General features: G+C 40.0%; 1 protein-coding gene across 1 annotated transcript in view; it reads right to left on the reverse strand.

The window, feature by feature from the left end:
* The window catches only part of LOC121948507 (ras-GEF domain-containing family member 1C-like), a 68,022-nt gene extending 43,962 nt beyond the window's left edge, over nt 1-24,060 (reverse strand). Inside the window, exon 1 of the mRNA XM_042493910.1 lies at nt 23,878-24,060. Coding sequence (XP_042349844.1) covers nt 23,878-23,892 — 15 coding nt within the window. The 5' untranslated portion in view covers nt 23,893-24,060. The remainder of the gene's footprint in view (nt 1-23,877) is intronic.
* Nucleotides 24,061-24,094: the final 34 nt, after the last annotated feature.

The following is a 24,094-nucleotide window of genomic DNA, read 5'->3' on the forward strand; positions in this document are numbered from 1 at the left end:
TGGGGGGAATTCACAAAGACAGCAGAATCAGCAATTAGGGAAAGCAAATGTATAATAATTAGTGTGAGTCTGAGAGAGAGGGCAAATCAAGAGGGACGCAAATGGTAAGATAGAGAGAGAGGTAGTGAGAGGATGACGGAAAACGGGGAGGGAGAATGGTGGATGTGTGTGAGGAAGACACATCTCATCTCATTATGTGTGATAATTGTCGTGCCCTCTTCTCCATAATTAACAACATGCTGCTCCATCCTCACTGGGGTGGACACACACTGGGTACCATGTACAATAGCACTGATAATGTTCCTATTGAGACACAAAGAAAGCACAACATGCGTCACAGCCTATTCATAGCTTCATCCCACTTCCCTTGCTTCTTTAACCTGGCTTGATGAAATGGGTACATTTGAGATTGCATCAAGTAAAAACACACATGATGAATCTAATACCTACCCCCTAAACTTCAAAACCTGTATTTGTGAGGAAAGCTATTTGTGCCATCAGCCTTTCAGCCTCGCAACTGCTCCATCACATTACGGCGTCTGTATATTTGCCAGCGTCTCATTCAGCAATGCCTTTCATGATGCGGGGAATTTATTATCAGGCTGGTTTGTTTTGATAGTCCTTCCACGGGCCCCTCTGTTGGGTTTCCTAGCAACAGGTCTGTGTGAGGGCTGGCACAAGGGGGGACATCAGCGTCCCCATCCTGATTAGCCTCTAATTACTTTAATGGAAGTGAGGCTCTCTGGGTATATGCCTTCCACCAGCTCGTAGTCTTTATCTAGACACCCTTAGATTGGCAGCTATCAAAGAGGGCAACCATTAGCCATCTACTCTGCATCCACCCTGATTTAATGCTGCAGGGGGCCACTTCAGCTGATTTTTCTTTCCTTTTTTTTTTCATTGTCAAATACAACTGCAGTGAAGTTTATACTGGGGTACCTATTCTAGTTGTGGACAGTACCTGAATACATATAATCAAATACTGTGCATAAGCATAATATTAAAAATACTTGCACTTCACCTGAGTATTTCCATTTTATGCTACTTAACTCTTTGAAACCTGGGCAAATTGGTTTGATTTCTTTCAAACACAAGACATGACCAAAAAAATAGCAAGACCCAACCCGTAAACACAAAACAAGCAACGCACTGCTCACCCTTTACTCCGGGGTCACCCTCCCTCCCTCCCACATGGAGATAAGGAGAGGTAGTGATCAGGTTATATTTCTATCAGGGTTAGAGAATTAATATAAGACAGGAAGGTCCCAAGTTTTGTGGAATCTTTTCATAGATCCTCTGACTGTGTGCTTGATTTTTTCTAGGTGGAGAAAGGACATCAGGTCCTTTAACCAGGATGCTGTGCCGGGGGGTTAGGGCTCTTCCACTGTTACAATATACGGTGCTTGGCTGTAAGTGAAGCGAATGCAACAAAGTCGGCTTGGTGTTTAGTAAATATGCCTTCAAGAGGAGACACATTAAAAATAGCAATTAGGAGACATGGTGTTAGGGGAATCTCAAGTACTTTAGAGAGGGTGTCAAAAAAAGACCATCCCATCCAAAAGGGGACAAGCTTTGAACAGGAGAAAAATGTGTGTGTGTGATGCAGTGGAGAGAGCAACTGATACAAGCATCATCAGTACCGGGAAACAAATTCTTGAGCTTGGCTCTAGTAAAATGGATCCGGTAAACCACTTTAAACTGAATAAGGCTCATCCGAGCACATGTTGATCCTGAACAGAGCATCCCTCCACCAGTTCTCGTCCAACTCCTAGTTCCCTTTCCCATGTATCCTTAAGCCAGAAGAGAAGAGGATTGTGGAAAAAAAGACGACTATAAATTAACAAAATATTGTGTGATTCTAGGGAAGTCATTATATTCTCTAAAAGAGTTTTTTTTCAGGCATCTTAGGAAAAGATGCGGAATGAGTTAGATAATTTTAAGTATCTGAACTGAGCCTGATTTGATAAACCAAATTTAGTTATAAGGTTGTCAAAACGTCTAAACAATTCATCAACGTGGGTTAATTACTGATGCATTTTATGTCATAGAACAAAACATTCAAATCTCTTAAAGTAGTGTTGACCAAAGACCTTATTTTAGGCCTCTAACCAAAAATCCATTCAGAAAAAACAACTTTAGCTTTGAGACAAGGGGAGAGGGAGTGTGAAATCGCTAACGCATTTCTGGGTTTTAGGACTCATTCCTGCAGCACATTATTGACAATAAAGATGTCTATTTAGTTCTATTCTATTCTATTCTATTCTATTCGGTGTGGATATAATGGCTAAGTTGGTTAAGGCAAATAACAGAGCAGCCAGAACATCCTTGTAAATTCAGAAAATTTCTTTAACTATAATTAGTGGTCACTTTTTCAGATTAGTACTTTACAAACATATAATGATCATTTTAGAAATTACATTGCAGTGTTTACAAGCTAAACAACAACCACCAACAACAATGCTGCTTAGATGGCACTCTGTTAATATTAACAGATTAATAACAGTTTATATAATCTAACATATACCAAGGGACCATTCTTCATAAATAGTACTTTTAGTTTTGACACCTAGAGAATATGTTGAGAGCAGTATCTCTCTAGTTTATATTTTTAATGCAGGCCTTTTGCTACTTATGGAGTGTTTTACTAGCTTGTAGATTTACTAACTGTTAAATATCTGAATACTTTTCCCACAATCTATTTTCATTTAAAAGGAATTCTTCTAAAGTCTTAACTATATTTCAGACGGTGATGAAGGGAAGACTAATTTATTTCTAAAATAGTTTGTATATCTATATATTTATTTGCATTTTTCATTTGCAGTTGGCACATAACTATAATTGCAGTGCAGCTACAGTACAGTGATGCACGCGTTCACGTGCAGCTCATTGTCATCTTTGGTTACTATTGATGTTATTCATCAGACTTGTGTCATGATCAGAAGACTTGTGACTTTTGTAAGACAAAGAATAAAAAAACATGAATATGGACAGCAGGAAACAAAAATAAGCCAAGTATGAAGGATAGAGGAAGAAGTGGAGGAGGCCAAGGTGGAAGAAAACAATAAGGAGCTGAGGAGGATGAAGAGATTTTGCCTGGTATAAAGAGGTCCCATGGAGAAATAGAAACTGTATTTCTAAATTTGTGATGTGGGCTTGGATGCATGTCTTTGTGTATGTGTGCATATTCTCTCTCTCTCTCGCTCACTCTGTGTGTGTGTGTGTGTGTGTGTGTGTGTGTGTGTGTCTGTTCATACACATGTTCCCCACTCTGTATTGTGTGGGCGGAGATGTTGAGCACGCTGGAACAAGTTGTACAGTAATAAAAGATGCTCCTTCAGGCTAAATATTCACCTCACTCTCCCCACTCTCACTGTTTATCTCCGTGATAAAAACTCAACTCTTATTAATGGATTTTAACACCATGAAGCAGCTAAATCCATAAAAGTCACCTTCAAAGTGCCTCATCTATGATTAATTTTCATTTAGTGCACTTACCGATGACCATATTTTGTTATTTCATTAAATAGACCTGATTGTGCTGCATATGGGAGCTCCTCTCTCATGTATAGAATTGTGACCGATATATTACTGTATAGCAGGGATGAAACTCACAGAAAGAAATTCACAGTTAGGTTTGATATTGGTTGTGTCATGGCTCAGTACATTTTCAATACAGAAAAATAAGAGACATTTCCTTGATTTTCAAAAAAAATAATTTACTAAAAATCACATAATGTTTGATCTTTTTTGACTTTGAACAATGACGGAGCTATGCCTGAGTGACTCATCATCTTAGCTGCATATGAAACAAAAACAGCTCCTTATAAAATATTAAATGTTGCATTGCAGTTATGCGCAAATATCAACAAAAGAGACAGTTCTGTTTCTGGAATGCCAGAGAAATTACCTTTTTAAAAATGTTATTTAAATTTTTTTTTTTAAATAACATCATAATTTGGGCTTTTGTTGTATAAAGCAGAGATGAGCTTATAAAGGAAAACTGTAACAGCATGCAGTAACGAACATTTTGTCTTTCTTTTAACAGCCAGGGGCAGATTTAAGGATCCCAGGATGTTATGTAGAGCCTCGACATCATATCTACGGAATAATGTCAGCAAATACAGACATGGCTTGATACAGACATCTTTAAATTACATGGGGTCCCCAAGTAATACTAGTCTGTGCGAATAGGGCTTGAGCTTGTTTTTAAATGTTAAGGGATAGCTCAATGTATGGTTTGGACGTAATGCATACTGAACAAAAAAACTCGTGCTGAATGGTCCAATACAAATACGTGTATTTTTACACCCCTTCTGCACTGTATCATTTTGGATTTTCTCTGTGTTCCTGCTTTGATTTCTTATGTAACATACATGCTTACTATTGAAACATCCGTATCCTGAGGACATATTTTGAAATGCAAATGAACACAGGCCAACCAAAGGAAATTCTCTTAAAACGTCCATGATCCTTCCCATCTCGGTGCATTTGTCATTTCCGCTGAGCCTGCAGCTATGACCCACCTTTCTGCAGGGACCAGAGTGGTTACTATGGCAAAGAGCTGAGAATACCAATGTTACAATACGCGTCCTTTTTCTTCCCTCTCACTGTGGCAGGATTTACTGAGAACATCCCCCTTCACTGACTTCTTATAATAACGCTTTTCAGAAGTCACAAAAACAAAAGACAAAGCCTCACCACTTAAGTTTTGCACTGATGATCTTCAAGATACTTGCTGTTGTAGAATCAGCGTGGGGCTGCTGGTGAGTCAGAGTGTGTAGGCCTGGTGCAGGAGGAACAGAAAGAGGCGTCTATGTATAGAGCGCGTCTTTGCAGCCAGCTAAAGACTCTGACAGCTTCAATACACAGCTGATTACATAAGAGCATAGCTGTCACATTTCTATAGCAAACATATATGTACGTGGCTGAAGCACAAAGGGTTATACTCCTCGTCCCGGGGATTTGTTTTCATGCCCACCTCATCACTAAACAATGAGTCTTTGAAGATGTTGTGCCCACTACTACCCACACATCCACACCAATCAGTCAGGGCAGCTTATCTAAAATACTATTCAAATCCACTCATGCTGGCATGTGTGAGCTGTGGGCTGATGCATGCGTAACTGCGTCTTCACAGAAATCCCCTGCGTGTGTTTTAATACACTGTATGTGCATGCATGAATGTGTAAGCAAATGTGTGGATATTTATATCCGTGCGTTTGTATGCTTCTGTCATTCCCAGGCTCCCGCTCTTGCTTAGTCTCCAGTACATCTCTCAGTGTGTATTCCCGGAGCAGAAGGAGTGTGTATGGAAGCGAGGTGTCAGATTCTCTACAAATGTTCCAGCCGCAGTTATCTGACGATTGTTCACCACTTCCACAGCTAACTGGGAGCCAAATTGTTTTTGGTGGTGTTCGCTGTTGCGGTGGCTCAATTTGATTTGAGGTTGAGAAAGACAGAGCAGGGGGATTACTACTAGAAAATATGTGTGTGCGTTTACACGTGCATGAGAGCGTGTGTGCAGCCACAGAATCCCATAGAGTGTGAACTAAGCAGTATTCTCTGGCTTGCATTAATGAGTCAGCAGATTTGGGGCTCTAAAATGTCCCTCAGGTGCAAAGAGCGGAGGGAGCATCTGAAAAGGGCATCTCAACCCTCGACACTCCATTTATTGCATAACTACCTAACCTCCTGTTCTGTGTCATTCATGGTTCTCCTGAGGGGAATTATACAAGAAAGGGAGGCTGCTAAGCTCTCACTGCCTTATTGATACAAAAGGAGAACATGAAAATAACTGGGAACAAACACAGTAGCCAAAAACATGATTTTCTCTTTTTCATGGATTGCTTTTCAAACAAAGTTCACCAGTAAACTTTGTATAAATATTTATTTTCTTCTTCTTTCTTATCAGCTAGGGATGTCACCATCTGATTGGTATCTGGCCAGATGAAACACATTTTTTTGAGCAGGCGCCCCGCCCATCCTTTATGTCCGCTGTCACACGTTATTGACGGAGAGCATGATTTGCAGCAGATATTCAGGTGTTACTGTAATACTGATACTCCAATAAGTAACAACTGTTTTTTTCATTCCAACTGAAGCTGATACACGACTTAAAGACATTTTTGTTGATCAGTTTCAGTGAACTAGTTTGATTATAATGCTGTAATAAGCGAAATGTGACAGATTTGTATTTGTTGTGACTGGGGATGTTAAACTATATCATTACTTTGAAGGGGACTTGTGATTATATTACTCATTTATAGTGCTTTATACTTTTATTATAATCCTACACTGAATGAATTTGAGTTATTTCGAAAGACATTTTACTTTGTGTACTTTGCTAGTGTATAGAAAACATTCTGCACTTAGTGGAATTGTGATAAGAGCCATATAAAAATGTTTTTAGTTTTTTTTCACTTTGTTATGTTGTAAAAACATAATTAATAAAACATTAGGAACGGTTTTGATGAAGAAACGTTTTGTATTGCATTGCAGAGCTATTAAAGTGTCAAGCTTATACACTGGACTGATTTTAATAACTTTAAAATGCTTTAAGTGTGCGTTTTGCAGCTGTATCATTTAAGTAATTACAGGTATTGGATCGAGACTCGATAACAGATACTCAATATCAAATGACTCGAATAAGGATCAGGGGCAAAAAAAACTGATCTGGACATCCTTAGCTATAACAAATCTTCATATTGATTCCTGGCTAGTATTCAATTTCTTGTTAACGAGAGAGAAAGACTGTTAATGTGGCATCAGCTGCACTTTACATGCACCCAGATGGCCTGTATGAATCTTTGCCAAGGCCTCCGTTTGCATTAATAAGGGAGCTTAGATTGCTACCACAATCAAGTGCATTACATTTACAGGGAGGATTATTGTGTTTGATACTGCAGAGAATGACTGATATATGTTACAATTTTAGTGCACAAGCAAGGGGTCTGAATTATATTAGCCACATGGGTGATCATGAAGTCACTTTTTACCCAGTGGCCTAGCAGTGTAGATGAAAACGCAACATGAAGAAATGGAGGAAGAATTTTCAGCTTTTGTGCTTTTAAGTCAGCCGTTGATAAAGATTGTAGATGAGGATGATTGTGTGAAATCTTGAGCAAAAGTCATTCTCAGAAAAAAAAAAGTAGCCAAAATTAGCACGTCTATATGTTTTGTTTCGTTTTAACACAGGAAAACTGAAAACAGGCTATAGAATCCTTGCCCACAGACATGTACGTGGCTCTGCAGCAGACTAGTATGCCGTTTGTTTTTATATACTGGTGTGTCATATTTAATGTCACAGACAGACCAGGAAAAAAAGGTTAGTAAACAGAAAAAAGCAGCATGGAGGCCAGTGAAAATGTTACAGTGGTTACTTCTTTACATATCTCTTATTCAGTTTCTCTTTCGTGTTTTTGCTGCTGCAAAGGACTATACATTAGCAGCTCACAAAACCAATGAAGCCAACATGGTTACAACAAGTTACTCATAATTAATTGCCCAAATATGGTCACCTCTGGTTTTAAAAATACAGGATAGCGATAGCTGAAATGCTAAACTCAAGGCTTCAAAATGCGAGCCCATAAACCTATGAGTGACATCACGGTAGCTACATCTATTATTCATACAGTCTGGGGGGAAAACAAAAGCTATTACGATTCATCCTGTGAGGGACATGAATGTCTGCATCAAATGCTGTGACTCAAAAGTGCCAACCTGTTGGTGGCACTAGAAGAAAAGTCAGGAGACCATCAAAAACATTAAAATTCAGACTCTAGGAATGATGAAATTTGGTGCCAATCCATCAAACAAAGCTGCAGACATTTCACTGTGTAAATGACACTTTTGATCTGCCGTTGGCACTAGAGGGAAAATGGAGAAGGTCACCAAAGTCATTAATCCTCTGGGGACCATGCATGTCTGCACAAAATTTCATGGCAGTCAGTTGAACAGTTGCTGAGACATACAGTCTGGACAGCCCTATGGGCTGACTGGCATTGCCATCCCTCAAGCCATGCCGCTTCCATAACACTTCTCATTTCTCTGTAAGTATTGACTGCTAGGTAACTGATAGACAGACCATCTATGTCTATTGTTGATTTATTTTTTGAGAAAGGGGCTGGTAAAATATGGTTTACATTATATTTTAATCTGAAGTTTATGTGCTCCAAGGAGAACAAACTGTTGCTAACATTAAATTATTTTTACTGTAATGTGACTTTAGCAGTAGTGCCCCAGAGTCAGTATGTTTGCTCCATCTATTACCTTGAATATTTCAAGCTATATGAGTAGTTGTCTCTATCTTCCCAGCGTCTCTGTAGGCCCCGACTGTGCACACAGAAAGCCTGGGGGAAATGGCCTGTGAAAACAGCATGCCTCACTCGTCTCTATCACTGCTCTACAGCTTGAAAACACACACACACACACACTTTCTCTCTCTCACTCTCTTACACTAGCAAATGAATCCCCGCTCCCACTGATCATAGCCATTCACTATCATCTGTCTTCATTGCAGGGGCTTGGGAGACAGCTGGTAGTGCTGTATTAGGGTGAAAGATTAGTCTTCACTACATTCAGCTCCCTACACGAGGTCCCACATCAGCAAGTGGATAACTAGCCCCTGTCCCCTTGTTCTCCCTCTGTCTCTCAGCTCAATCATGAAACCATTCCCATAAGTGGGCTCTAATTCACATGAACAACAACACTCATGTAGGCCCCTTGGACAGACAGGCGTCCTTCTTATGCAGAGACAGGAAAGCAATTTTAGCAACGGACAAGTAGGGCAGATAGTAACATCTGCATACAGAAAAACACAGATGGACTCCCTGCATGTTAACATTGGAGCAGTTGTTGTACACAAACTATTCCTGTCTTCCTCCAACCTGGGAGTCTGGCTGACGTATAGAAGGAGCTCCGCAGGTCCGGAGGCAGCAAAGACACTTGCTACGGAGTAAAAAGGCCTCCATGCTGCACCAGCTCAACAGAAAGCCTCCTTTGTGTGTGTTTGAGAGGGAGAGAGAAAGATTTATGGTCTGTGTTTTAGGCTGATTGTGCTCCTGTATGATTCATTACATGATCCGGTTTAGAAGGAGAGAGAGAGAGAGAGAGAGAGAGTATACAGGATCAGCGAGTGATCACAGTCTGCTGGACACTGAAACAAAACACCAGCACCAAAAAAAAAAAAAAAAAAAAAAAAAATTATGGATGGCCAAAGAGGAAGTGAGAAGTGAAAACTGAGACTCACTTTGTCCTAATTTCTTCTGAACACAATATAAACAGATTATAGAGACTTATCTGCCAGGAAATATTGCTGAGGTCCCCACATTTCTTTCACTATCGGAAGTGGAATATTTTATGGGAAGAAAATGAAACAGATTGCAGACTTAGCAAGACATTTTGTGACCAACGGCAAAAAGTTGAGTCAGACAATGCAACAGAATTCTAATAACAATAATATTGTATATTGTGTCCCCGGCCCTCTCTCTCAGAAGCACAGAGGATCAATAGATCTATACAAGCTGATGAGATTTTAGGTCAATTTAGCATCTCACCAAATATCTCACCTTGTGTTCCTGAGTTATGACGCTGAATAATAGCCAGTGTTTTTGTAGAATACTGTTATCTCACAGTGAAGTTGAACTTTGACTTGTTGGATATAAAATTTCAACATTTTACTATTATGTACTATTAGACATTTGTGTGAAATATTGTCATAATCAGCTATGAATTCTTGAGTTTTGATTAGTGAGTAGACAGTGACTTTGCCAAATTCTTATCATTTAAATCTAATGTCCAAGTAAATGTTTGTGCTAAATCTGAAGAAATTCTCCCAATTCAAAATGACTACAATGAAATAAAACAACTACAAAACAGCCATTACGAGACACAAAGTGACTGAAATGGTTAAAAATCACCACAAGACAAAAAAATGACCACAAAGACATGCAAAGCACCTTCAAGAAGAAGAAGAGACATACAATGACCACAAAGAGACATAAAATGACCACAAAGAGATGCAAAATGACTAAAAAAAAGGGGGCAAAACATTCACAGACACAAAACAACTACAGAAGGAAAAGTCTGTGTCCTGCTCCTACAAAGAAGAGGTGGTGAGGCCTTACTCACACTACAAACGGAAACCATAACGCTTCCAAAACCAAAATCTTGTATATTTGCCCACAAATTCTGCATGCAGATGTCAAGCATGGACTATACATATTCTACCAGTTTTTACTTTTTTGTTGTTTTTTACTGAGTGCAGAGAGTGATAAACTTGGGTGAACAGTGTAGAAATTGCATCCTTCTATAAATTAGTATGTACTTGCGTTCGCATTTATGTAATCAGTTCAAATGATCATATCATTTTTTAATTATTATTTTGGTCTTCTTGTCATTTCTTGTTATAATAAGAATGTGTCAACTGTATATGTTTCTGCATCTGAGAAGTACCGATAATGACTTCCTCATTACCTGCACCGACCCTTTAGATGTGACATCACCTCTAATGCTTCAGTAATCTCATTGTGCAGAGGGGTGTGTTTCTGCTCTCCAATCATCAGACCTCAGTTCATTATGTTGACATTTCCGGTGTGTGGTCGCTCTAACACACACAGATATTGACAATACTTGTGAGGACCCTTACAAGCATAATGCACTGCACATTCCCAAACCTTACGGTCCAAGAAGCACTGCTGCAAATGACATCATCATGAGCATAACGACCACTGGAGCAAAAGTGAATGAAATAAATCAAACTAAATTACAGACTATTCTGTTGTATGTGTCATTAAAATTGTAACAATGACCTTCACTTGACTCGCTAAGCATTCATTTCTCACAGCATGATGACATTATTGAACTGAAGAAGCATACGGGAAATGCTTGTCTTATATATTAGGTAAGCTAGTGTTAACATGCTGTGAGGGCGGAGGACTTTGTGCAAAGTTCAATAAAACGAATCATTCTCAGCTTTGTTTTTATCACATACAATCTCTGTAAGTAGAACAGCCAATAAAAACGCTCTCTCTCAGAAATGACCCATGATTGGCTCCCGCCACGGCCTAGACTTTGTACAGCCTGAAAACTGAGTTAAGAGGAGGTGCAGAAGCCTAATTTTCCCCAAGACCACTTGATTACATATTATCAAAGTTTATAATAGGATTTATCCCCGTTATGCAAAAATTAAACTGCCCACCCTGGATTTAATGTCTTAAACACCCCCTTGATGAAAAAAGGAACAGACAAAATGTCATCACTTTGCAAAAGTGTCTTCACTGTCTACAACTGATACGACCTCTCACAGAGACTGAGGTACAAACACACATTTATGTGCATCTCACGTGCTTCAGGACAGGTACAGTAACATTTTCTGTCACTGGAGTAATTTGCACTTCACACTAAATGTGCTCTGAACTATGGAGACAGACCTTTAGTCAATTAGCCTGCTTCAGAGTGGGAGGCTCAAACTGCTTTGCCTGCAGGGAACAGCGTCTTTAGTCTTGTCATATAAATGAGAGGCAGCTTGGATCCGCCTCATTTATCCTCCGTCAGTGGTGTTTGGGCTTTTAAATTGAGCTGCTACAGCAATATGCTGTCTCTGTCTGGTATGGCATTACTACGGGGATGCTGGAGCTGACCAAAATAAAATGTCAATCCAATCTCAGTCCGTAACATTAGCATTATAAAAGCTAACTGCGGGGGGGCAGTCTATGGAAGCGCCAGTGTGACAGTTGATGAATTAGCCCACATGCCAAAGCTGACATGTACGTGTAAATAGCCCCATGTCATTAAGAACTCTGTCACGGGGCATTTTGCAAACAGAATAAATGCTTATTAGACTTTTTAACAGGGAAACAATCAGCTGCAACAGGACTGACACACAGATGCTGGAAAGCTGTTACAAATGGAAAGCGAGGAGCGAAATGGGTATGGTGCACGAGCAGCTCTCAACAGAGATGAGACGGAAGTGAGATGGCTCATTCCTTAGCTACTTTCATCATTAATGTTGAGCCCTGTATGAACACATGAACAACCAATACCGTCACTGAGAATGTATATATTGTATTGTCCTCCAGTGAGGCGGATCCAATTAAAAATCCAATTTTCTGACGAGGAACAGATATTTATCAGCGAGGCTGCTTTAACTAATATGCTAATATGGCTGTATGTTGTGGAGTTTGTAGAAAGTGGCCAACAAGTCCAATAGAGGGAATAAAAATGATCTGCAAGTTAAGTTTAAGTTAAGTATTTCAAGTGAATTACACTATTCAGAAAAATCTAAAAGAAAAAAAAATGTAAAAAAAAGAGAAAAAAGGAAAATTACTTTAATGTTTATTACAATAATTGCCAAAGTACCCAATTCAGGAAAAAAAACCCACACACTATCAAAATAGTTGCAAATTAATTTGCCTTTGCTCAGCTGATTGATTAATTGACTAAAAAATTAGCTGTACTTGCATAAAGAATTGGGCAGTTTGATTGTAACAAAACATATTTCATGCACTCACCTCATGTTTTTTTATTTTAAAAAAAAATCTTCATCTGTAAAGTAACTGGTGACTAAACCTTTCAGATAAATGTAGCGAAGTAAAAAGTACAATATTTTCCTCTGAAATGTAGTGGTTTGAAAGTATAACATTTTGTGAAAAGAAAAGGCTCAAGTCAAGTACAAGTACCTCAGATTTGTACTTAACTACAGTACTTGAGTAAATGTACTATATTCCACCGCTGGTCATTTATTTCCCCACAATATTTGGTCGAAGCAACTAAAGCATAAAGGTTTTTAAGGTTATCTTTATCCAACTAAACTCACTTGAATCATGATACAGGACACTAGGACAAGCCTCTGATGCTGAAGACAAACGCTGTGTATAGCACGCCACCGACCTCTCATTGTGCGAACATCACACTCCTTCTATTTAAATTAGTTCTGTAACAATGCAGCTCATCTGAGGCGAAGAGAAGGATGTTAAAGGCCAGACACAACAGATCTGTGTTCATCTGGAAAATTCTTGTTGTAATGAATTCTGCTCTGGCAGAGAGGAGGTGTGGGGGTGAAGGCCGCTCGGGAGGAAGGAGAAGGGAAAAATGATCAGATGTGGGCGTACGGAGACGACATCTGTGCAGTAAGGCTCGAGAGGTCCTGTTTCAGAGCCGGTCAATATCCTTCATCCTTCATATGTATTACATTTTGATTGTGTGGGGGATAAACACTGCACACAGAGACACAGATATGGGCAGATACAGGCTACACATGCACACACGAGGGAACAAAATGCAATCCTCAGCTGTCCCGCTGAGAATCACCACAGGCGAATTCATTTTGACATACATTATTTGTTTACTGTATGTGAGCATGGTGTGAGCTACTGTGAAATCTTTTTTTCCTGGACCCATGGTGATATACAAAGCCCACCTGCATCTCTGTTTTATTCCCGTCCTCCTTTGCTGTCATATCTGATAACTGTCATCATAGCTAGATGAAAAAATGAAGAAAAACAAGACAACAAAAGAAGTGCATTCTATTGACCTCACATCTTAATCTTTTTGTGTCAATGTGTCACTCTTTGTTTCTGGATGATGCCTTTTTCCTTAAAGGGATACTTTATGTAAGCTTGTTAGTGGGTAGTATGTTACTGTGGCAAACGTCTCTTTGTCTAACCAGTGCCTGGTTCTCCCTGCTCACCTCCCAAAACAGCAAAACTCCACCGTCTCACTGGCTCTTGGGCTGCGGCTCGATCTACAGGCTGTACTTCTGCATTTTTGTATTGCCCACCACCCGTGCTGCCACAGCAGTCACAAAGACCATAGAAGCAGATCAAGAGACAGACTCGTCCCTCTCTCTCAAACTTGGACCAAAGTCCAGTCAAAGAGTAAAACTAGGCAGTGCTGATCAAATATAAATCAAGATTATGTTATTGCACTGCCTATTTATCTCCTAAAATGTGTTTACTGCCTCGTTCAGCTGTAATAGTAAGCAAGTGTTTGTGAACAGGAAGTGAGTACCATCCTGCTTCCTGCCGACGGGAATGAAAAAAAATGAGGCCGAATGGTTAGACTAAGCACACTAACCAAATATGAGCTAAGACTCTGTTACTGCGTTGCCTATTTCTCACCTCAAATGTTTTCAGAAACGTGTTTTAAGGTCATTGATTAACTGCAATACCATATTTTTTGTTTAATTAATTTTATTTTATTTTTTTTTTTTTATTTAAACACTGTGCAGGAGAGGTTAGAAGCCTGAAAATGTCTTATGGAGACACCTCCGCTATTAAATGACGGGATTATTCATAAAAAGAAAAAAATGATAAAAACAAAGATGGCATAACTGATAAAAAATTTCAAAACTAAGCAGTAATACAAAGTTAATAAAAATGTACAAGTGTCAAGGAGTTTGTTGTTAGAAAGTGAAATGCATTTCAAAGGACTCAATGAAGTGCTACAGGTCTTAGAGTTTAAAAAAGCATAACATTATTGTCGATATTGATAGTAGTGATGGAAGTAGGTTTTTCCAAAGAGATAATCATCTGTATTTCAGTGAATATTGATTGGGAGAGGACCAACAATACGGACAATTACCCGCCGGCCACCCATGTTTAACACAGACCAGCAGGAGCGTTTATTGGTTTCGTGCGGCGCAGTGCATTCTGGTAGTTGTAAGTTTTCTACCTCTTGAGAAAAAGCAAATTGCACAGTACATTTTCTCTGTTTTCTCTGGTCATGTAGCAACAATTTCAAAAGTATCTCTACTGCATAGAAAGCCTAATTTTCTGTAAGGACTCTTTTTATATCTGCAAAATATTTCCTTAACCAGTACTCAGCTATGTCGTCATAGCAACCTCGTCTGCCAGAGAGTGAGCTTGAACCCATTGTTTTGGGTTAATATACACTGTTTCTAGTACCCATTATGCATTCATACCAACTTAATGGGCAATTTGAAAGCATTCAACTTCTCCATAATCAATGTGTCATTATATTTTTGTAAAAAGAAAAGCTTTTAAGTCCACGGGCTGTCGATAAGATGTACCAGAGAAAATGTTTTTAAAGGTTATTGAGGGAAAATAGACAAAAACTAAAAATGCTAAGGAGAGCTAAAAGCATTTAGCTCATCCATTATCTCAGTCTGGGAGGTTAGAGGAGGCTAAAAGCACTGGGGGCCAAGAGAGGCAGACAGACTGACTGCGTCTGGGGTCTGAACCCAGATCTACATCTAGCCATTCCCAACCGTCTGGCTCTGGCTGTCCACCAGCAGAGAGTCCCTCCCTTCAAACAGCCAGATGCTGCAGGCTCTGGTGTCGTACTTTACTAGCAGACAGAGCAATCTGTTTCTACAATATCAGACTGGGACTTCATGTTGTGGTGATGGGAATCAGGTGATGGACAGTGTGACGGTCCCACTCCTGACCTGCTTTAGATAGTGTATGTGTGCACAAACATTCATGTATGGGTATGCATGTGTGTGTGAGAGAGAGTGTGTCTGCCTTCCATTAGACAGTATTAGATGTCGAACCTCGGCTCGGTCCCAGAGGAGCGACAGCAGATTGAGCTGTGAAGATTACCCAGAGAGCTGTGCGGTGTGGTGTGGTGTGGTGTGCATACGGCCCAGTTTCTGATGCATGAGTGATCTATAAATTTACTCTGTGCTTATGGGAGAGAAACTTTGTGTGTATTTATGTCTCCCTGGAACACGGGTGCCTCCTGACAAGCACATCACACTGCAACATTTCAGGTCAGTAACACTCACACCAAGACAGAGGAAAGTGAGAGAAACTAACAAAGATGTTGCAGCCGCACAATCCTGAGGTACTTTCTCTCAAGGTGACACAGCAGGGAGAGCCGAGGCAACGAATTCTGTCAAAAAGAAGGTGATAGTAATGCAGATTACTTACAGGTGGTCTCTTGAGCTTTAAATTTATTTGTGTATAAAGAATATGTTGGATATTTAGGATCACAAGGAAAAAAACTCAATATTAACGGTTTCCAGCATCGCGACAGGATTTGACTATCGATTTTTAGGTCCCAACTAAATAAAATTTTCAATTTCAGCTTTGTTTTCTTGTCCACTTGTCCCTGTACTTTGTTTAGGTGTCCGCATAATTTTGTCATTTCTAATAGCTGATTTTTGGCTCAAATGTAATTCTGCATCTCACTGCTGATTTCAAAGTTTCGCGCTTACAGGAATGCTTGCAACAAATAGTCGTGGTCTCACTCCAAAGTCGTCACATGGTGACAGTCGGTCAGTGACCTTCCACGTCAAACTATACGTTTTAGGCGTCCTTGCTGCGTCAACCTATGACGTTCTGAGTTCCAGGTGAGAACGGACTGGTAACCACTTAATATATGGAGTGCGAATGCGCTTTTAGGGTGTGTGTGTGTGTGTGTGTGTGTGAAGGTGGATGGGTCCCACAAACAACTTTCGTGCGGGAGTTTGGAATTTGCGTCCCGTATGTGTGTGTGTGTGTGTTTTCTACACCTTACCATGTGCCTCTTATGTCTAAACCTAACCATCCGTGACTTTGGTGCCTTATCTCAACCATCGTGACAGTCCGCGCTGTTGTGTAAAAATTGGGAACATGCTTCATCATCCCGCCACACACATTTCTTGACATCACTGTAGCTGCATTCTGGAACGTCACAGGTTGACAAGGCTGGGGTAACTAAAACGTCATAGGTTGATGTGGAAGGTCTCTGACCGACCGTCAGTTCGGAGTGAAAACGTTTTGCGGGGAGCAGCCCAAACATAGAGTAGAGCCCAAATTCTGGCTTAGCTTTTGAACCACCAGCTTTTGTCTCTCTGTGCATTTTTGCACAGAGGATTTCCTTCACTGCTATTCCCGACAAACTGAAAAGCCAATACTGGAGTTTTCTAGTCATTGTCCATTCTGTGCTGAACAATAAAAAATGAGCAGCTTATCGTTTCACCAAGATAAGGCAACAGTTATTTTGTTGGCATTCAACAGCTGAGCCTCAGTCATAGGTAAGCTGTCAAGACCTCATCAGTTGTTGAATGCTAACAAGGGAACTGTTGCATTATCCTGGTTAAAATGGTCAAAATTTAATTTCCAGCACAGTAGCTAATACCCATTTATCTTAAAATGTGGACAAAACCCCCACTATCTGGTTTCAGCTTTTCAGAAAGACTAATAAAAGAATCATTCAATGAAAAAGAAATCCTGGTCTGGCTGAGGCTGCTGGCACAGAGGCTAGCTCAAAAAAAGGACGGAGGACTTCATCTGCCTATAACGTTGCCATTGTGCTCTGCTGCAGAAGAATAGCAACAGCATATCTGGTTCAGATAGTGCGGTGCTCCATGCTCTGACTGATGGCCCTATCTCATGCATAGTGAATAAGAGGCTATACAGAGTTAATGAGTGACCAGCGACAGGGAAACGGCCAAGAGGAACATAACGACTGACATGTTCGAAAAGTAGGTCACGGGATATTTTCTACATCGTGTTTTCACCCAGCTGAGCGGCATCCATCCACCTCCTCCTGTTCCTCTCCAATCTAGCCTTTCTTTAAAGCCATTTCTCTCTCCCCCATCTCTCTCACCCTCTCCTCCACCTCTCATTCATTGCTACCTAACTCTCCCCTCTCTCCACGTCCTCCCGTCTCTCAGAAAATCCCTTTAACAGAGTGAGGACCTTTTCCTCTCCTCCTCCAGGCATATATTTGGTGCAGTTAATGGATAGTTGAGAAATGACTACCGGCAGCAGGGGAGGGAGGAGGGGAGGAGAGAGGAAGGAGGAGGGCTGGCGTGGGCTCCTCTTTTGTCTGTAAAATACTATGGATAGGAGACAGGCCAAATCACATCACAGCCCTTTCAAAAAAGCTCTGGACACATTTTCATACTGCACACATACCGAGACGCGCTCTATTGAATTGGGTCTCTTGGATATAAGAGCTATGAATCTTGGTTTAAGAAGTCAAAGTGTCTAAAATGATAGCTCATTCACACACGGTTTGCCTTTAGAGAGGAGGCTCTATAGACAGTGGAGCCTTTGTAATGTGACAGGAACCTTTACAGAGACCTGGCCCACACACTCTGTACTTTTTACTCTCCCCGTCTTCCCTCATCTCCCTTCTCCTGCATCCCTCCAGCTCTCTTCAATAGGCCAATTTAGATTTTTCTCCTTCTGACAGCGCTTTCCAGCCCTCCTCTCCTCTGCCCGTTTCCCTCCTCTTTCTCTCTTCCATCATTACTCTGTGGTATTGTGTCTGGGCTTGTTGCCTCCTCTACTCCTTGCCTGTCTCGATGTGGATCTAATGGCTAAATAATGACTACACATCTCATCTTTAACTGCTGCCTGATCAGGGTAAGAAGTCTGTAATCTTTCTCTAGGTCCTAATTGATTTCCTGAATAGGAGGCCTAATAAGATCCAGGGGAATAGTCATTAAGGGAATGTGAGACTGGGTGTTGCCTCGGCTTTAATGAGGCCTCTTATGAAACAGAGGAAGCCATTACACAAAGCAAGGTAAAGGGACACCTCTCTGCAAATGTGATAAAACAGGCTGAGCTTGTGTTGCGCAGGAAGAAAGAATGTGGGACACAATGAGCAGCTCAGGTACAAATAACGCCTCCAGCTGCTTCAGCAATCACAGTTTGCTCCGACACATATGTTAAATGATTACAAGGGACGCTTCAGTGCCTCCAGCAAGTCGCTGTGGGCCTTCCTCTCAAAACAACTGGACGAGGTGATTTAAAACAGTCCAAACACTGAATAAAGCAATTTCACATTAAAAATTGTTGGGTTTTTTTTTTTCCAATGCTGTCATTGCAGAGGGGCTGCGAACTACAGTGGCTTATGCAAAAAAGCAAATGGCCCTATCTAGAGTCCGTTTTTGGTTTGTTTGTTTGTTCAGGGCTACCGTAGAAACATGGTGGTGCAACATGGCAGTCGATTCTTATTTTCAAAAAAAAAAAAACAACAACAACATAATAATTACACTATATTCCATTCCTGACAATATAACCCCTTACATCCTACACACTGGAGACAATATATTAAAGCGGAGTACAGAGGACTGATAGAGAGCTTTGTCACATGGTGCAATCAAGGTTAAATATCAGCAAAACCAATTAGCATACAACCAGAGGGACCGGACAGAACACAAAGCTGCAGCCGTAACAGCAGACAATGCCTCAAATATGAAAGTTACTGCAAAGAAGCCACAAATCCTAAAACATGAACGCTTCAACCACATCTTCAGCTCAGCAGCATGGAAGATTTATACAAGGTGGAGTCACCAAGTCAGTGTCTCTGTTCTTGAGTTATGACGTTGAATAATGGCCAAAAAAAGTGTTTCTGCAGAACGTTATGATGTCATAGTGAAGCTGACCTTTGACCTTTTGGAAATAAAATGTTAACACCTCATCATTTTATCTTATTAAACATTTGTGTGAAATTTTGACATGATAAGCATATGAATTCTTAAGTTATAGCCAAAAATCTATTCGGTGAGGTCACCGAATTACAATCAGTTCATCCTCAAAGTGGAAGTTTGTGCCAAATTTGCCTAAACTCCCTCCAGGTGTTCCTGAGACATCGTGTTCACAAGAGCGGGATGGGATGACAACCCGAAAACATAACACATGTGCCTCCAGCCACAATTTTTGTCAGCGTGAAGGCGTAAAAAATTGAACAACTTGAAGAAATAAGGTGAAAAATTGTGTTTATAAGAGATTACTATTTATAGTATTTATACTGAGTGTACCAAACAAGTGAGGGAACAAGACAAATATGCTGGTGCCAAATAAAAGCTGCCAAAATAAACTCATCCTGACAATCCCCCAAATGGACCCTGCACATGATGAACTGAAACCATCTGTTGTGCTGTCCTGGCTCATTCCATTATTTTAAAGGGACATTAACTAACTTCATCACAGATCAGACTGGAAGTATTTGAAAGAGAAAAAACCCACTTTGTCCACTGTAAATGAGCACTAGATTTCTTAAACACAGATTGTCTGTATTCCAAGTACAAGTCATACCACTGACTCAAAGAATAGACATTTCTCACATTTATTAAAGAGAGAAATTGGTCGACTGCATTTCAATCAATCCAATGACAGCATAGTCTCGTGTTTACAGGTGGGAAACAAATCAGCTGATGCTGCCAGAGCTGTGACCCTGTCCCAAACTGAGTATCAAATCTAGGCAGGTTTTGTATGTAGTGCATCACAGTAGAAAAGTGAAAAAAATGTTAATATAAGAGGTGGGAATCTGTAGTCACCTCACAATAAAACCCAAATCTGAATATTAAGGTAAAGAATATGGATGCAACTTCTGGATTTCTATTATGACTTACTTTTATCTCACTTTATAACTACTTGCTGCTTTTAAAAACAGCGTAATTGTAACTACTTCTCATTAAAATAAACTAATAGATTAACTTTCACTAAAAATACAATGTTCAGAATAAATGGAATATATGTGTCAACTGGAGGGTTTAGTAACAAATTTCGCGGCACTACAAAGAACCAAAAAGTAAAGACACAAACGTGCCTTTAGTAGCATTAGGACTGTAAACGGTCACACACATACATACATCCACTGTGTTTCAACGTCAAATCGGTTCAGCTGCATAGAACCTACAGCTGGTCTTACAAAATTGTTACAAACGATCATAATGCGTTTTAAATTCCTCATTATTGACTTTTCTGCAGCGAGACAAAATCTTTCAAGAGAAAATGGTGATGCACTTAAAAATCAATTTTTTTCACCTCACTTAGTTACCATTCTGACTAAATTTACCTGATTAGCAGTGCTGCTAATGGAAAGCTTTGTCACACTATGAAAGTCAACTCGTGATGAAATAGAAGTGAAACACCTCAAGCACAAGAACAGTATGTTTAAAAAAAACTAGTTCTAATTAAATACTGTATTTATTAGCGTGAAATACGTCTTTTTATTTTGACATAGGAAAAGAAGCACAGGTGTTAATCATCAAATTAATGAAGGTTGAATTTCATTTAGCTGCTTCAGTTTCAGGCCGCTGTACCGTGCACGCTGGGTCACTGTCACATGGTCACAGCTCAGTGCTACACTAGAATGTAATGGAGTCATTATTAATGTTATTAGTTACACCAGTGCTGTCCCTTCAGCTGAATTGTCTGCCGTGACAAAGGTCAATTGGGACAGAATTACAGACGGAGAAATAGTGGGCAGAGAAAAGACAGCAGGTGAGACAACTCCAACATTAGAGCATCTTCACTGTCATGTAACAGGGCTGCAATAATGGCACTGATGGTGATACTTCACAGAGAGCAGTGTGAATGATGTGGCCTTGTATCCGGCCTGCATGTTATCATTTATCATAAATCAATATGGAAAGGTGGAATGGAGAGGATCAGATGTGAGCTGACATTAAAATGCGAGTGCCCTCCTGCCGTTTGAATGAATCTTACTGAGCGTTTTCAATCTAAAAATAGATTAAAGATCTCTCGCTTTCTTTGTCGCTTCTCTTCATTTCTGCACTCAAAGTGCAAATGGACGACACATCCGAGAGATTCTGAAATGATCCTCCTTCATGGAGAAGCAAATTACCGCCCTCATATTTTTTTTTTCTCTGATGGAAAATAGAAAGAATATTTCAATTGTTCTGCCTGACACGTTTCCTGATGGGAACTAAATCTCAGAGATCTTCAAAAAGCCTGTTCATGAGAGAGAAGGAAGAATTTGGGGAGGAGAGCGCAGGGAGTGAGAAGTTGTGCAAACGAGAGATATAGAGACAGAGCGGGAAGAGGAGGAAAGCATTATATTCAATAATTTGATCTCATATGGGATACTCTGTAAGCTTGAATGAACCTATTTTCTGTCATTGTGTGAGAGAATTTAAAGAGCATCTGATGGATGTGAGCTCATGCAGCAGCAGGTACATTAAAAGAACAGTCTCTGCCTATTAAATCTCCGCTTTATGGTCTCCCTCCTCACTCATAACCACATCTTGTAAGAGATAAGACTCTTTCTATTTATACCTGGGTATTTGCTCGTGGAAGGCTTCATAATAGTTTGGGAATTACGTGTGACAGATGGAGTATTGGTCTACTTATTGTGCGCCATAAAACGCTTCTGTATCCTTCGCAGGAATTTGAATGAGTATCCAGAGAAGGAGGCAAACGATTGCTCTGTGAGTCTTTTATTATTGCCATTTGTAGCACAAGTCTCCACTGAGCCTGATTTAAAGAGCAAGCAATCTTTCTATAGATAGCAAATGTCTGTGCCTGCAGGGTTGGAGGAGGTAGGTGTGCAGAACCACACACAGAAGTAGACAGTTGAGTATGTGATCAGCAGCCCTCCCACTGAGGAAGACAGCGGTGTGAAATAGACAAAGAGTATATGCCTCTGGCTCCTCTTAGTGCTGCTTTCCAGCCTCTAGTTTACCACTCACTTTCTCTACTTTACAACTGCAGCAGCAGCAGAGCAGAAACAGACATATACCATGAAAACAGACAGCTGGGGAAAACAGCCAGCAGTCAGCTGTAGAGGTAAAAACATCGCCTGCTCCTGTGTCAGCTTAATTATCAACTTCTGACCAGGAAGCAAATATTTGTTCATTTAAGCATCCAGCAGTGAGTAAGGCAACAGTATTTAGAGTAATGTGCCAGGAATTTGGATGCACTTCCTTAAAGTTATCCTGTTGTCACAGTTGCATCATTAATATTCACCTGAGCTTGTTCAAATGACCAAATGGAGAGGGCTGTGATAGCCTCTCTGTGTCAGAGAAACGTGTATGACACACCTGCAGGCAGGTTTGGAAAGAGCCTATAGGCCTACTCACGCAAAATTATCATCATTATTATTTTTTCCTCAAATAAAAGTAAAATGTAAATAGATGAAACTAAAAAGTAAACCAGTTAAGATGTATTCTGAGTAAGGTGTGATATAGTCTACCAATAATGACATTAACTGTAATATTTAAAGATGAAATATAAATATGATTTTGACTATAGACAAATGTTAATAGTATGCAAATAGTCTAACACTCTGTCTCCCTTTTCTGGCGCCATCTTGACTTTTCACTAACCACAAAGTGTAACTGCTCTTTAATCTCAGTTTTGCACAATTATGGTAACAGACTCTCGTCACCTCCCTACACTTGTATTTTGAGTGTAATTCATTCGCCAAAAAAGAAACAAAATGCACAAAAAACCAAATCAAAATTGAAGATGAATTTGGCTGATGATTTTCTTTGTTTACTTCAAATTTCTATAAATATTGTTATAATATCGATATTGTGAACTCTTTTGGCCATGATAATCATGTAGTGAAAATATGATATTGTGCCAGTTAGCCTACATTTTTAAAAATGGAAAGGGGGTGGAAGGAAAGTAAAGAAAACATTGCATATAATGATGATGTTATATGATAGATGTATTAAAGCACAAAGCATATTTAGGGTACAAAATAAAGCACATAAGCATGTCAATGTAGCCTCTGTCAGATCACACCACAGAACACCTATAACCACACAAACCAAAGATTTCTTCTCAACAGATCACACTTTGCAGCCTGTGCATATAAACTAAAGATCAGTTTGACCAATACAAGTGCCTCCCTCAGCAGAATCAATGAAACTCATACAAATAATCATAAAATGACCAACAATAAATAAAAGGAGCTAACACCACAACTTAAAACATATGAATAACGCTAAATTAAAAAAAAAAAAAAAAAAAAAAAAACTTCACACTTCTCAAAAGATGGACAACACAGATCATTAAACAATAAAAAAAACCCACAGCCACAAACACACACAGGACTATTGAGGCAAAATAAAGAGCTGTGTAGTTTCTGCACAGCATGTAGAGCGCGCACATGCTAGCCTATGTTGCCTGGCAACGTGTCGTCCTTCTCTAAATCTGCTGTACTCACCTGAACGAAAGTCATTCTGGGAGTCTTCAGCGCGAGCTGCTCCAGGTTCAACTTCACTGCTCGTTCATTTCCAACGTTAATATTCCCAAATCTACTGAGACAGTCCACTCAGCGTCTCTGTCCCTCAGAGGGACAGAGACTCCTCTGCAGTCTCACTGTGACTGAAGTTATCGTCCCAAACAGCACAGAGGCCTCACACGCGACAATGAAGGCAGAG

This window comes from Plectropomus leopardus, chromosome 9 (genome assembly GCF_008729295.1).
Source record: "Plectropomus leopardus isolate mb chromosome 9, YSFRI_Pleo_2.0, whole genome shotgun sequence".
Taxonomy (NCBI): domain Eukaryota; kingdom Metazoa; phylum Chordata; class Actinopteri; order Perciformes; family Serranidae; genus Plectropomus; species Plectropomus leopardus.